Source organism: Trichosurus vulpecula, chromosome 5 (assembly GCF_011100635.1).
Source record: "Trichosurus vulpecula isolate mTriVul1 chromosome 5, mTriVul1.pri, whole genome shotgun sequence".
In the NCBI taxonomy this organism is placed as follows: Eukaryota; Metazoa; Chordata; class Mammalia; order Diprotodontia; family Phalangeridae; genus Trichosurus; species Trichosurus vulpecula.
In genome coordinates this window covers 56,706,390-56,720,734 of record NC_050577.1, presented here as the reverse complement: position 1 = coordinate 56,720,734, position 14,345 = coordinate 56,706,390, and the positions used below count along the sequence as shown (strand labels likewise).

Here is a 14,345-nt window from a genome sequence, read left to right as displayed (position 1 = left end):
TAATCCCTTCCCACTCTACATCTATAAACCTAAACCAAAATTCCAGGGCTGTAGGCGTTGCTAAGAGTCTCAAGATAAATGCCCAGGCTTATTAGTGTCACATCCATGGTCATTTTAAGGATCTTGCTTTTGTTTTTTCTTGGAATACCTTCCCTTCTTTTTTCCACTAGGTCTTTACTCACTCTCTGGAACCTATCCCTGACAATTCTAGGCCATCTTAATCAATTAATTCCTATTGCACTCGTAATAAATACTGTATATTTAATTGTTTGTTACAGTGGTCAGCCCTGTCTGCCCCATTATACTGTCAGGTCTTCAGACAGACCATACCTTTACTTTTTGAATATCCACTCCAGGCCTTGGTAGTATCTGGTAAGCACTGAGTAAATGCTTGATTGTCAGAATTGCTCAATTTCTCAAAACAGTGGTTGCAGACTCAGGACATCAAGTCAGGTCACTTGTGGTAAACATGAAGAGTTTGGGGCATTTGGAATTTCTTCTGTTTATACAAAGATTTTGCTTCTAGAACCTAGTAAACCATCTAGTAGACAGTGTAAGACCATTTTGCAGGAGATTTATTGCATTATTTGGAAAATAACTGGTTCCCTGGAGGAGGCATGCAAATAAGTTTACAATTCAGTTACATTAAACTGCTGAATCATTTGTCTGAAAGTCATCAGCTACGAAAATTAAAAAAAAAATTACCCTCTAGAAAAAGGGGAAGATAGAAAGGCACGCATATCTCACACATCAACACCCACAGCAGCCACTAGTTAATTTGCCTAGGTGCTAATTATTGCAACAATGGCATTTTGACTGTCTCTTGCTAATAGAAGGTAGGCTATATCCCCTTCCCATTTTTTTCATGCTCCACCAGCTACAGTGGATTAGCTCATTGCCATCAACAACGCAGAGGCAACAAAAACAAAAAACAAAATTCAACTACTATATTTTTACATCATTATTTGTCCTCATTTAAGGATCTGAATTTTAAAAGGCTTTCCTTTTTGAAAATACATGTAAGCAAAAAATTTTAACATTCTTTTTTTTAAAAAAATTGAGTTTCATATTCTTTTCCTTCCCTTCTCCCTGCTCCAAAAGGCAAGCAATTTGATATCGATGATATATGTGTATATATGTATATATATATATATGCATATGGATATCTTACAAAACATTTTCATATTAGCCATGTTGCAAAAGAAGATGCAGACCAAAAAACAAACAAAAAACCCAAAGAATAATAAAGTTAAAAAAGAATGCTTCAATCTGCATTCAGACGCCATGAGTTCTTTCCCTGAAGGTGGATAGTATTTTTTATCATGACTCCTTAGAAATTGTCTTGGACCATTATATTGCTGAGAACATTTAAGTCATTCAGTCATCATTGTACAATGCTGCTGTTACTGTGTACAATGTTCTCCTGGTTCTGCTCACATTACATCTTCCCAAGTTTTTCTGAAAATGTCCTGCTCACTGTTTCTTATAGCACAGTAGTAATCTATCACAAGTACCATAACTTGTTCCGCCATTCCCCAATTAATGAGCATTCCCTCAATTTCCAATTCTTTACTACCTTGAGAAAGGCTGCTTTAAACATTTTTGTATATGTGGATCCTTTTCCTGTTATCTCTTTGACATAGTAGTGGTATGAACACTTTTATAATCCTTTGGGCGTAGTTTTAAATTGAGGCTTTCTTTTTACCAATGAAGTTATATGTGGCATCTAGATTATTTCAGTAAACTGGTTTTCATATTTGATCTCACTCTGGATTTGAAGAGTTGCCTGCGTGACTAGGGTGGCATTACTTTCTATTTATTAAATTATTGAATGATCTCCATGGAAAATCCCAATGATTGAAAACTAGTGAGATAAACAGGATTCACTCACATGGTTAAAACAATAAAAGACCACCATCCTTCCAAAGCATTCACCATTACCAGGCACATTGTAGATGATAACTTTTTCTTTGTGGTTGTCAGTAAAAATGACTGAATTGTAGTTTGACCACACCAAGAATATGGATTTATTTTGTATGTACTCATATATACATATTTTCTCCTCCATAAGAATGTTTTTCTTTGTCATTTTATGCCCCAGTGCCTAGCATATAGTAAATGATTTTTGGCTGTTGTTGATGTCATGGTCTATCTAGACCTTAAGCATGTTGTTGAAAGACCAGACTTTGATTCAGTGCCCAACTTTTTGTTGCTCTTTCTGAGGATGAGGAAAAGGATGGAGAAAGGGAAATGTTAAAGCCTTCTGTAGTTTGCAAATATACTCTTAAACTAAAGAAACCATCAGGAAAATAGTAACCAAGTCAAAGTATCAGAGAATCATTGTAAGGTTCCAATCTAAAATGACACATTTTAAGCAGTGGTTTATTTTTAAAAATGAAAAACAAGACCAGAAACCATATTTTCCAAAGATTTATTGAAGCAGTAATAGGTTGGTCAGACACTGGCTGGAAATAAAAAGCAGTTTTATGGTATTCAAAAACACTTCTTAAAAAAGTATGATAGCACAAGATATCATTGTAAACTAGATTTTGTTGTAAACTTTCTAAATCTTTTACGAGGGTCAGTTCATAAGAACTAAAGCCTATTCCGTTATAGCTATCCAAATCTATCTTGCGCTCTTGGAAAACTGCAGAAAGGCACTTAAAAGCTGTTTCTTTAACATATGGAATTCTCTTTTCTTCTTGCTGGTAAGATTCTACTGCAGTCAGCTCACACTTTTCATTCCAGATCATCATGGTGTTGAGAAGTTTCATTGATGACCTGTTTTTTTTTAAAAGGAAGAAAGTTAAAAATTCAAAATACAATTTAGACTTAGCATTAGGATCCAAAACCTCAAATTCCTCTGTAAGAAAATGGGCTTTGATGTTCATAATCCCTTCCCCCGCCCCAAAAAACTTGGGAAGGTAACAGAATGGTATCAAAGAATAAAGAGCTGAGCTGGAAGTTGAAAAGTGTATTTCCAGGTTGGTTACATGCAGTAGAGACTGTAAATGGGAATGAAATACTTTTGGCCTATTTACATATGCTTTTCATGGACTTTAACACTCAGATGGGCAAGAATATACAAGGACATTTTTATGGTGGTTCTGACAGATGCTCATCAGTAGCTCAAAAGCACACAGGAAAGTATGTAAATCCGACACTTTGGTGTTCTTGTTTACCTTACCTTTCTCCAAATACAACTCAACTATCAAACATATGTAAGTGTTTGGATACCTCATTTCACTTGGAGATTGCCTCCAATCTCCTGATCGTAATTCGGCAAACTGCAAGGCATCAAGAGACTAGCTGGCACCACGGGGTAGGTGCAGGGAGGAGCCGATTTGCCCTAGTCCAGCTGTGTCATTAACTGCATTTTGCCGATAGAAAACTGACTATGGTTCCCTAATCCACCTTTTTCATGCTTCAGCTCCTGCAGTAGATTTTCACAAATGCTATACAAGTGGTAGAAGTCAAGCTCACTCCTTCAAAGCCTTCAGCTACCCTAATTTCATCTCATCAGTTATGGCTGGTTGAAGATCCCAATTTTAAAAGGTCGTGTTTTAACAACTGAAATTACACATGGAGTCAAGATGGATCAAGGTCAAGGAGCCCCTGAGGCACGTTAACCCTGTCTCACTTATTTCCATTTCTAATTAGCCATTTTGGCAAATGCAGATTAACTGCACTGCAGGAAAAGTCCCATCACAACTTCAGGTACCACTTAATGAGTTGGTTGAGTGTCTGTTTGGGATAGGGGGAGATGAGACTGCTAGTCACTCTTTAGACTCTGACTATGTAAATGTATAACTTGGGTATATCTGGGTAATAGCATGACTTGCAAGGCTTTTGGTTCCTTCCTTAGCTCACCCATTCCCTTAACTCAGAGGATACCAACCTGTCCATCTCTAGTTTCAACAGTCTTAATTAGGAGAGTTCTCTTTGAATGAGTGTCAACCAGAGGGTGTGAGTCAAGGTTGGTTTCTGTGGAGAGATCATACATGAGAAAGAAAATAAAACTCACATACAACATAAGAATTTTAATTGAAGAGTTATGAAACTTTCTTTGTAGCTGTTCAGTATAATGATTCACCACTAAGAAGTCTAAAAGCTTGACTTGTGCTTTTAGAGCCTTTTGCTGATTTTTAAGACCTCCATGTTTAAAGCATGGTGGCATCAAGAGGGTAATTAGGTGGTTTGGGATTAAGCATCTCCCATTTAGGCTTTTGATGGACATGCATCCAGAAAAGACACAGTCCTAGACTCTGGACATTTAGTAGAATTTGCACTGCCACGTCATTATCAGATCCATTCTAACAAAGGATGACCTTCCCCAGAAAACAAAATGGCTCAGTGGTTACGAGCTGCTGACTTCTTTACAAAGGAAAAGCCAAGTACTTACCCCTCAGATTCAGGGAAGAGAAATTGGGAAGAGGCAGAGCAATTCTGTAAGAAAATAAAGCAAGAAAAGTGTCATGTTACAGCAACTTCAATGACCAGGAACAGCTACATATGAACACAGGCTTTAGGGAAAACCATACTTCTAGGAGGCGATCACATTACAGAAGGGCCTAACTTTCCAAAAGCTTACAAAGGATTCCTTTAAATCACCTCTTTGTTGCAGGTGGCTGCAGTTTCGCCGCCCCAGAAACACACCCATTGTTCCAAACAAGGGAAGTCCATCCATGCACCCAGATTCACATTCTCTACCTGCTCTCCTCTCCCTCCAGCAGCTTCCTGTAGGTGGCAATCTCAATATCCAGAGCCATCTTGACATTCAGCAGGTCCTGATATTCACGAAGGTGACGAGCCATTTCTTCCTTCATGTTCTGGATTTCATCCTGCAGGCGGCCGATAGTGTCCTGGTAGTTAGCAGCTTCAACGGCAAAGTTCTCCTCCATTTCACGCATCTGGCGTTCCAGGGATTCATTCTGCAAAAATTGAGAAAGGCCTTTAATATTCACAGAGATACACTAGGATTCCCAGTTGATAGCTTTCTGGCTTAATCTTAATAGTCTCTTCACATTGCAGAAAGCTATGTAGCTATTTTCAAGCACAGAGAATTTTCATCCAACAAGCTGAAACAACTTCAGAGACTATAATAAAATACCTTTCTCAGAACATTACTTTTATTTGAGGGAGGGAGAGGGGGAGGAGGTAAAGTACCAAGTCCCTTCTTGTTAGGAAAGATTAATCTAAGATACAGGATCACGGATTTCTGGCTCAATATTAACTTGAGTTTATTCTGACATCAGATATTTTGGATTAAAAATTTTTATATCTCTTCATTCTAAATTCCATTCCTTCACTATTCTTCTTTCTCTACTGTAAATTACTATCAGACTTACCATTAAATACATTCAGAATAGATGAGAATAGATGGGAAAACTGGAATCTGCTCATGGTTCAGGTTACTCTCACTCATACTCAAGTTAACTTTATATAGGATACTATGTCAACAGAACAGAAAGTCTACTATTCAACTAAGGGACTTGCCTTTCAAAAAATGGTAACGGGAGATATTAAATATAAACGGAGAATACTCCCTTGAGAAATTGTCAAATTTAATTTAAAAGATAAAAAATGGAAGCCAAGGTCAAATGCAATGCTCCCTCCTTTAAAACTACATTGTACTCACAGTTCCTTTAAGTGCATCCACTTCGCAGGTGAGGGACTGAACCTGTCGGCGGTATTCATTAGATTCTTGCTTAGCTTGGCGCAGGGCATCATTGTTCCTATTAGCAGCTTCAGAGAGATCAGCAAACTGTTGAAAAAGAAATTCGAAATTTATTTTGTATAGAGACCTAGATGTGTACACATTGTCTCCCCCAGCATGGAAGCTCCTTGAGGGCGGGGACCCTTTGTATCCTTAAAGCTCAATAAGAGTACCAGGTTTAGAGTAGGTCCTTCATTAATGCTTGTTGATTACCTCCTAGTTAAATAACATTCAAGCATTCTGCCTCCCTGGATAACTCAGTTCCATTTCTATGTGTTTAAAGACATCAGGCTGTCTGGTTTAGTACAGCCTGACATTGATATATGGCCATCTTTTCCATGAGCTACAGAAGTGGGCGTGTCTGCCATGGTGTTTTCTATCTAGAGGACTGAAGAGCCTTTAATAGGAAAATGCAAAAACTAAGCATAGTACAAACAATAAATTTAAATTTGTATACTTAAATGGGGAAGACAACCCTTTAACCACAAGGTTATTATTAGGCAAGTCAGAGAAAGAAGAGGTAGGGGTATTGATAAACATTTTTGGGTCAGTATTATCAGATCACCTTACTCAAATAAAATATCTTGAAGATGTATGTTTTGGGGGAATCCACTTCAATAGAGAGCCAGGACAAGTTACTGGAAAATAATGGGAATCTGAGAAAAGACCAAAATAAACTTCTTTCCATGGAAAACAGATGTTGGGGATCAAAGAACTAGTCCTACACACGACTAAGCATCACTATAGGAACTGAGGAGCAGTGGCAGGTACCCAAGTTTCCTCAAAGCACAATTATTTTCCTTAGTAACTGATCACATTGGTTTATGCTCTTACTTTGGACTTGTACCATTCCTCAGCCTCCTGAAGGTTCTTGGCAGCCACGCTTTCGTACTGCTGACGGACATCACGCAGGGCTGCGGTGAGGTCGGGCTTGGCAACATCCACATCGATCTGAACGTGTTGTTCTTGAATCTGGGCCTGCAGTTCTTGGATTTCCTAGAAAAAAAAGAGTGGATGAATGGATCAACCATCTCACAGATGCCATCACTATTCTCTACATCCAATCACGTCAGAGGACTCCATTTACCTCATCATGAAGTTTCTTCAAGAAAGCAATCTCTTCTTGCAGGGATTCAACTTTACGCTCCAGGTCTAGACGTGCTAAGGAAGCATTGTCAACATCCTGATTAAAAAAGAAAAGAGTTTTAGCAGTTATATTACTTCAGTTAATAGATTTGAGAGGCCTTCCTATAGCACTGGCCTTGGGAACCCATGTCCTATATAATCTTACAGGTTCAACCATTTTATATTTAAGTTTTTTGATGAGATCTAAAGGATACTTACTTTATCCTCTGTAAGAAAGGGCTAGACTGAAATTTTTATGTCTTCTATTAAATAAGGTACTAACAAGATGCTAAGTGTATAATTATATGAAATTACTGGTTGATTTCCAAATAATGTTTATTGTGTACATCATTCTACACAGGTAGCTAGGTTCATAGTAGATAGAGTATGGGGCCTGGAGTCAGGAAGACCTGAGTGCAAATGTAGCCTCAGATACTTACCACCTCTATGACCTTAGGCAAGTCACTCTACCTCTACTTGTCTCAGTTTCCTCATCCATAAAATGGACTTAGTAATAGTACCCCCCCCCCCCACTCAGGGCCATTGTGAGGATCAGCTGAAATAATGTTTGTAAAGCTGATAGCACATAGTAGGTGTTATATAAATGTCAGCTTTTGTCATTGTTATGTATTATCAAGAATGCTTTTGTTGTTTCAACCAACACCTTACTTCACCAGATGCTCCAGGATAGTTCTGAGAAGCAGTTATAAATGCTCATTAGCAAATCAGTCTTTGAGGGTGAAGGTTGACTCAACTCATCACAAACATCTGGGAATATCTTCTAACAAAAGTGAGATCTTTTTCCATTTCTGTGACACAAAATGGGAGAAGTCCTGGACTCATATCCATTCATGTACCACAAAGCCTTGGATTCGTATCGCAGCTCAGACACTCACTAGCAATGTACCACTGGGAAAGTCAATTATCACATTCAAGCCTCAGTTTCCTCATATGCAATCTGAGGATAATCATACTGGCATTATCTGCATCTCTGGTTTGTTGTACAGGAAAAGTGCCCTGTGTACCTTCACATCTTCCATAAATGTGAGTTATCTTTGATTATAGAAGTGGTAATAAAAGCTTTTTGATGAGAAATAGTCATTGAGATTAATTAATCTAATTACACTAGTCTGTTCATTTAAGGTACATGTTGGACAACAAAATCCATTGTTTGCTTCCTTTGATTGTAATTTTTTAAATACCACTTTACTCCTACACTTTAGAATGCCTAGTTTCTTCAGGACTTGTCTCAAGTGGCATCTTCTACGTAAAACCTTTTCTCAATCCTCTCCCCCTGCCCCCACTACCTCCAAGGTAAACAATTATCTTGTTTATTTACGACATATAAACCTATAGATAGGCATGCCTCCCCTGACAGAATATTAGAATTGTTGGGGATTGTGTCTATATCACTTCTCTGTTTATATTGCCAACACCTAGCACAGTGCCTGACACACAATAGGTGATTAATAAATGCTAACTGATTGACCATCTAGTCAAGTTGCTTAAATCTCCCTAGTTCTCCTCTCATCTGAAAAATTTGGATTATTTGCCTAAATTATCTTAAAGGCTCCCTTCCAAATTTAAAATACACCGACCACTTAGCAAGAGTGTAAATCTTCTGATGCCTCATACTGTACCTTCTCCTGGATATACATGAACTCAAGTGAAAACCTAAAACCTTTCACGGAAAATTCACATCTGAGTAGACCACCATCAACTCCGGATTGAGAGGATTTTCAGAAATAACAAAAATGTGTTCCACAACTTTGTGATAAAATACCCCAACTATGTCAGTTATAAAACTGCGTGGGTTTTGGAGAAACGCATCCATTCTGTGGAATGTCAGCCCTTCCCAAAGTTATGAAGTCATGATAGTGATGCACAGAATAGATCCCAGGCCCCCTAATGCTGGACAAAAACCAAATGGTCCCAGGCAGCTGTTCTAGCACTACCTACTCCATTGAAGTAACATTTATATTGAGTTTAAAAATATTTGAGGAACTTTTTTTTCAACACCACAGAGCTTTTAAGATCAAATTTCATATGACGATGGTAAATTTAACAAAGTACCACAGATGAGTAATAATGACATCTATTTATTTTTCAAGCTTGCAATCTAAGAGTAACAATAGCTAGTAGTTACATAGCATTGTAAGGTCCGCAAAGTGCTTTTAATTTTATCCTCATTTTATCCTAACAATTCTGAGAGATAAGTATTTTTATTATCCTTTTTACAGATAAGGAAACTGAGGCAAGCAGAGATGAAGTGACACAGCTATTGAGCATCTATGGTTGTATTTGAATTCAGGTCTTCCTGACTCCAAGTCCATTGTACCACCTAGCTGGTCTTTTCCCAAGATCTTTTTGTTTTGGTTTGGTTTTTGGGGGGTAGAGGGCACTTATCAAACCATAAAATTTCATGACTAATTTAAACAAAACAATGTGCACTACCCCAAATCTTTTGAAATACACTTTTAGGTACCACTCTGTTTCCAAGGATTTATGAGCCTTGTCTGGTATTTCGGTTCTCTAGCTCTGGATATGTATTGTCACTGCCAAGGAAAGAGCCAAGGGAGGAAAAATGAAACACCTCTGATTCACCTTTGTTTTGCATCTATTCGGCCTCCGAGCTGCATGTGCCCTTCCTGAGCACCTTATGGGTGTGTACATCCTTTTCCTTCTATGGGTTCAAGTCAGTTACTAGAACTTGTTTCGAAATGACTATTTAAAATGAACCTCATTCTTACTCTGAAATAGAAATGTGTATGTAGAAACCTTCCTGTTGCCTGGTGAAGACTTACCTTCATTTGTCTCAACATATAACATTTAGTAACTCCATTTGTAAATAGTCATATTTCCTAATCAGAGTATATGACTTTGCAGGTAGATGGATTATTCCTTTCCTTTTGGAAATGTCTCTATTTTATCTTTTAAGATGTATTTGGTGTACAGTTTCTACTCTACAAACTTCAGAGACACTTGTAACAGTCTCATTGAAAAAAAAACGCAATTGAGTAATAAGTAAAAAGTGATAAATTTAAGAAGATCCAATTTTGAGTGAAGAAAAAAATTGGCTTGCTTTCTGTTCAGTTCTGAGAATGGTTATGGCGAACAGTCCAGACTCCCTCAAAGAAAAATGCCACATGGGTCATTCTACAGGACTGAAAAGAACAAATTAAGTTCATTTATGTCCTGAGATTTACTATCCCTTATTTATAAGTGTACAGGACAAATGCCACTCATCCTTCAAAAATGAGTGAATAAAGGCAACAGCCCATTTTTCTACAACATGACATCATATCTTCTGTAATTTGGCAAATCCGCTTTGGTTTCTGAATATAATCCTAACATGGTGGGTGGACATCTTTACTCTGAAATTGTGACTTACAAATTTAAAAAACCCACTAAAATGTCACAAGAAAGTGATACTGACAAACTCAAGTGAATGGAAATGTGATCAAATCATTCACGATCACTGCTTTCTTGCCAATCCTTGAAAATGAATTGCATTACTCTATTCTCCCTTCCCCATCCATTTTTATTATCCATTTTATGATATAAGGGACTTCTTAGGTCATCTAGTCCAAACCCCTCACTTTCCAGTCGAGGAAACCGGGACAAAGGGAGGTTAAGTCAACTGCCCTAGATCACACAGGTAGGAAACTATAGAGGCAGGATTTGAATCTGAGCTTTCTAATTTCAGATCTTTCGCTCTTCTCACTACCCTACACTTCACAGTTTATCCTGGTGTAAGTATATGTATGTAAGGGTGTATGTTTGTACACATGTATGTATCTATCTCGGCTCTAAATATCCTAAACACCTCCACCCGGGAGAGGCTAAAATAAACCTTAATCTAATGATAAGCTTAAAGTATGCTCTGGCATATATTGACTCAAAATTTAAAGTAAGTAACCATTCTGCACTTCATTTCCCCCTCCCCCTTTTTTTGGAGGCAATCGGAGTTAAGTGACTTGCCCAAGATCACACAACCAGTAAGTGTGAGGCTGGATTGGGACTCAGGTCCTCCTGACTCCAGGGCTGGTTCTCTATCCACTGTTGCCACCTAGCTGCCCCTTCATTTTCGATTCTCTTAATACAGCCTCAGATTTCTCAAAGTTCTGGAGCATAACGTATCTATTTCGAAAATGTCACTTGAAACTCAAGTTTAATTTTATAAGGGCTCTTGTAAATTTTAGTCATTTCCTAATCAGAGTGTATGACCTTGCAAGTAGATGGATTATTCCTTCCCTTTCGGAAATGTCTCTATTTTATCCTTTAAGACATATTTGTTGTACAGTTTCCTCCCCCTCACCCATGAGAGCACCTTTTTAAAGAAAAACTTTTCTGGAAAAGGAAATTACAAAGAGAAGGAAGAGGAGTCCTTTCAAGACCAGCTCCAACTAATGTCCTTTTAAAAGTTCTAACATCCTATCTAATGTGCTGCTGAGGTTTAAGTATAACTGTTATAAAATACTTGTCTCCAATTAAAAATGATTACATATTCTGTAAGAATGCAGCCTGTTGCAAGCTTCCCTGTGAACACAAAGACTCCTATTCTTTCCGTCTAGGCGACCCCACTTGCCAGAATGCTTCTATCTACATTCCATAGTGAATCCCATAGAAACCACTAACACTCTATAGCCAGCAGGGCAGATGGCTCCTTTTCACCCTTATAAGATAAAAAAAAATAGTTGCGTATGGGAGCCCTTTTGTTTTATGCCCCATCTAGTTTACTATGCAATAGGACTCCCCCTCCTTTCCAGCGCCTCCCCCCACCTAGTTTCTGCCTTGATTCTATTCACACCAAGTTCTTCTTAAAACAACATTTTTTTTACACTTTGAACCACTGTGTGTTGCACTTCTTTTGGCTTGGATACAATACAAAGATGTCAAACTTCTTTGACTTCAGCAAGTCGCAGTCCCACTCAAACTGGGGCTGCTCAAATCTGAGTCTCAGAAAGCGTGGGAAAAATTAAGACTGCCCTGTTCTTTCAAAACTTGAAACAAAGTTAAAAGCTAAGGAGGATTATATTACTGGCCTTTGTATTCTCTGGTGACACCCAGGCAAATCCCCCAGGTCCTGGGGAGCTCGGATTTGGCACCTGGCCACCGCTAGAGGGCTGCGCCAACAGATTGGAAGCTATTCGAAGCCGAGTTTGGGGTTAACGACCAACTTTTAGAACTGCGAGTGGAATGGACAAAGGTGACAGGGAAGGAAGGCTACAAACCTGTCTGAAAGATTGCAAGGTGCTCTCAGCTTCCTCTCTCTGCATCATCTCCTCTTGCAACCTGAAATAGTGACACATCAACCACGGAGGAAGTGGGAAACCGCCAGCTGGGCTGGACAAGTAGCCACACCCAACCACCAAACCCTCCCCCTCTCCCCTCCCGGGCGGGGGGGCGGGGGGAGAACCAATTCTCCAATGTTGGACGGCTAACTTCGCCTCTTTCTAATCGGCCCCTTTGAGGGAGTGGGGGCTGCAGGGACCGATTGAAGTGGGACTCGAAAGGGCGAGCAGCTAAGTGAATGTGGCCGAGCCCGTGGCGTCACTGCCCTTTGTCTCGCCTCCCTCCCCCAAGCCATCCTTTTCTTTCTTTCCGAGCCTCTCCGGGAAGAAGGCAAGGAAACTTGGGGGAAAGTTTGTGCAACTCTTTCCCGCCTCCAACAAAGGGTGCGCTAATAGATTGGATACAACCGTGAGCAACTTTTTAAGGCCAGTGCATGGGCAGAAAGCTGCAAGAGATGAAGGGCGGGGCGGGGCGACCTCAAAACAGATACCAAACCATAGTCCCCTACTCTTCTTCCTTCCCCAGCCCGGGCTCCCTCTCCTCCACCACGCCCAAAGGCCTAAGGGCGTGGCAGCCCCGGCCAGACCAGGGATGGAGCACCCCAGTCTGCATCCCTCCTCCTCCCCAACTAGGTGAAACGGACAATAGATAATGGCAGGGCGATCCCAGCGACCTAGCGCAGCTCTTACTTCTCGCGGAGCCGCATGATGTCCTCGGCCAGGTTGTCCCTCTCCACTTCCACCCGGGCTTTGTCGTTGGTGAGCTGGTCCACCTGCCGGCGTAGCTCCCGCATCTCCTCCTCGTACAGGTCCCCCAGGCGCGACTTGCCCTGCCCTTTGAGCTGCTCGAGCTCGGCCAGCAAGATCTTGTTCTGCTGCTCCAGAAAACGCACCTTGTCGATGTAGTTGGCGAAGCGGTCATTCAGCTCCTGCAGCTCCACCTTCTCGTTGGTGCGGGTGTTCCTGTACTCGGTGTTGATGGCGTCGGCCAAGGAGAAGTCCACCGAGTCCTGGAGCAGCCTCACCCCGGGGATCGGGGCGCTGCTCCTCAGGCGCACCGCCGATGAGCGCGTGGCATACACACCACCCGGGGAGGAGGAGTACACGCTGCGGGTGGTGCTCGGGCGGATGGCACTGCCCAGGCTGTAGCGGGTGGTCGAGGTCACGTAGCTGCGGCTGGAGCTGGGCCTCCCGCCGGCGCTGCTGCCGCCGAACATCCTGCGGTAAGAGGATGAGGATACCGACCGGGTAGACATGGCTGGAGGGCTGCTGTGGAGCTAGTGGGTAGTGCCTGCTGCGTGGAGCGCGACTGGCGGTGAAGAGAGGGGCGGTGGTGGCGGTGCTGGCTGCAGTTAAGGCGACAAGATCTGGGCGACTGGAGCGGCAGAGAGCGGGACCCCGCTTCGTTGGCGATTCTTATATCGGTGGAGGGGGCCCCTGCAGCTGGCCCATCCCCGGCCACTCGCCAGCCAATGGGGACCCAGAGAGAAAGGACAGAGTAGGGAGGGAACGGGGAGGGGGTGTGGAGGGGTGGGGTAAGGGTGGGAGGGGGTGCCGCCCTTAGCCCTCCCCCGTCTCCCCCAAACTGGGCGGAGAGCCCGATCCCGTTACTTCTGGGGCTGGGCTCGGAATCCTGCTGATCATCCCATGCAGGAGGGGGTGATTTCCACCTTTGGGCACATTGAAGAAGTGGGAGAAAGCTTAGAGGAAGTTGGGGGACCCACGCGGAACTTGAGATTGGAAAAGTAGGAGAGAGGTGTAGGAAACTCTTCCAAAGGGGCGTAGTAGAAGGAGGTGGGAGGGGTACCCTGGTTTCCTGCCAAAAGGGCGAAAGGGAGGCCTGAGGAGCCAAAAGGACTCCTCCAGGAAGGACTAGAGTGAAGAGAGACCCTGGCCAAGTGGGAGGAGAAGCGGGGGGAGAGCGATTTCTCGGCCACAAAGGAAGGAGGCAGCGAGAAAGAAAGAGGCTGAGATTTGAGACGAGGGAGAAGGGGCGTGCACTTCAGAAAATGAAGTTCTTCAGGCATTGTTACTTCCCTTTTGTGCCTAGCGGAAGAAGAGGGATGGGCTCGTTTCTGCGAATTCATTTATCCCCCCGGGCTGTCCACTGTGTCAAGGGACCCTGCGGGTTTTGTCCGGAATCGGACAGTCTGGAGTCCAAGGGAGGGGAGGCAGTAGAGGAGGATAGAAATAATGGAGAGGGAAGGGGA

The 14,345-nt window shown here is 41.8% G+C and overlaps 1 protein-coding gene across 1 annotated transcript; it reads right to left on the bottom strand.

Moving 5' to 3' along the window:
- Nucleotides 1-2,415: 2,415 nt before the first annotated feature.
- Nucleotides 2,416-13,815, bottom strand: VIM (vimentin). The gene is made up of 9 exons (XM_036761215.1): nucleotides 12,826-13,815; nucleotides 12,076-12,136; nucleotides 6,804-6,899; nucleotides 6,551-6,712; nucleotides 5,639-5,764; nucleotides 4,711-4,931; nucleotides 4,403-4,446; nucleotides 3,899-3,984; nucleotides 2,416-2,781 (listed from the first exon to the last, which is right to left on the bottom strand). The coding sequence occupies exons 1-9, from the start codon at nucleotides 13,389-13,391 to the stop codon at nucleotides 2,740-2,742; spliced, it is 1,404 nt and encodes a 467-aa protein (XP_036617110.1). The 5' UTR covers nucleotides 13,392-13,815; the 3' UTR covers nucleotides 2,416-2,739.
- Between the last annotated feature and the right edge of the window lie 530 nt (nucleotides 13,816-14,345).

What these genes read in the sequence shown, in the direction of transcription:
- VIM (XM_036761215.1), bottom strand. Translation starts at nt 13,391, where the DNA reads ATGTCTACCCGGTCGGTATCCTCATCCTCTTACCGCAGGATGTTCGGC. An exon ending in TGAAGAAACTTCATGATGAG is followed by an intron (nt 6,713 to 6,803) that starts GTAAATGGAGTC and finishes TTTTTTTTCTAG; the next exon opens with GAAATCCAAGAACTGCAGGC. An exon ending in CTCTTCCCTGAATCTGAGGG is followed by an intron (nt 3,985 to 4,402) that starts GTAAGTACTTGG and finishes ATCTCTCCACAG; the next exon opens with AAACCAACCTTGACTCACAC.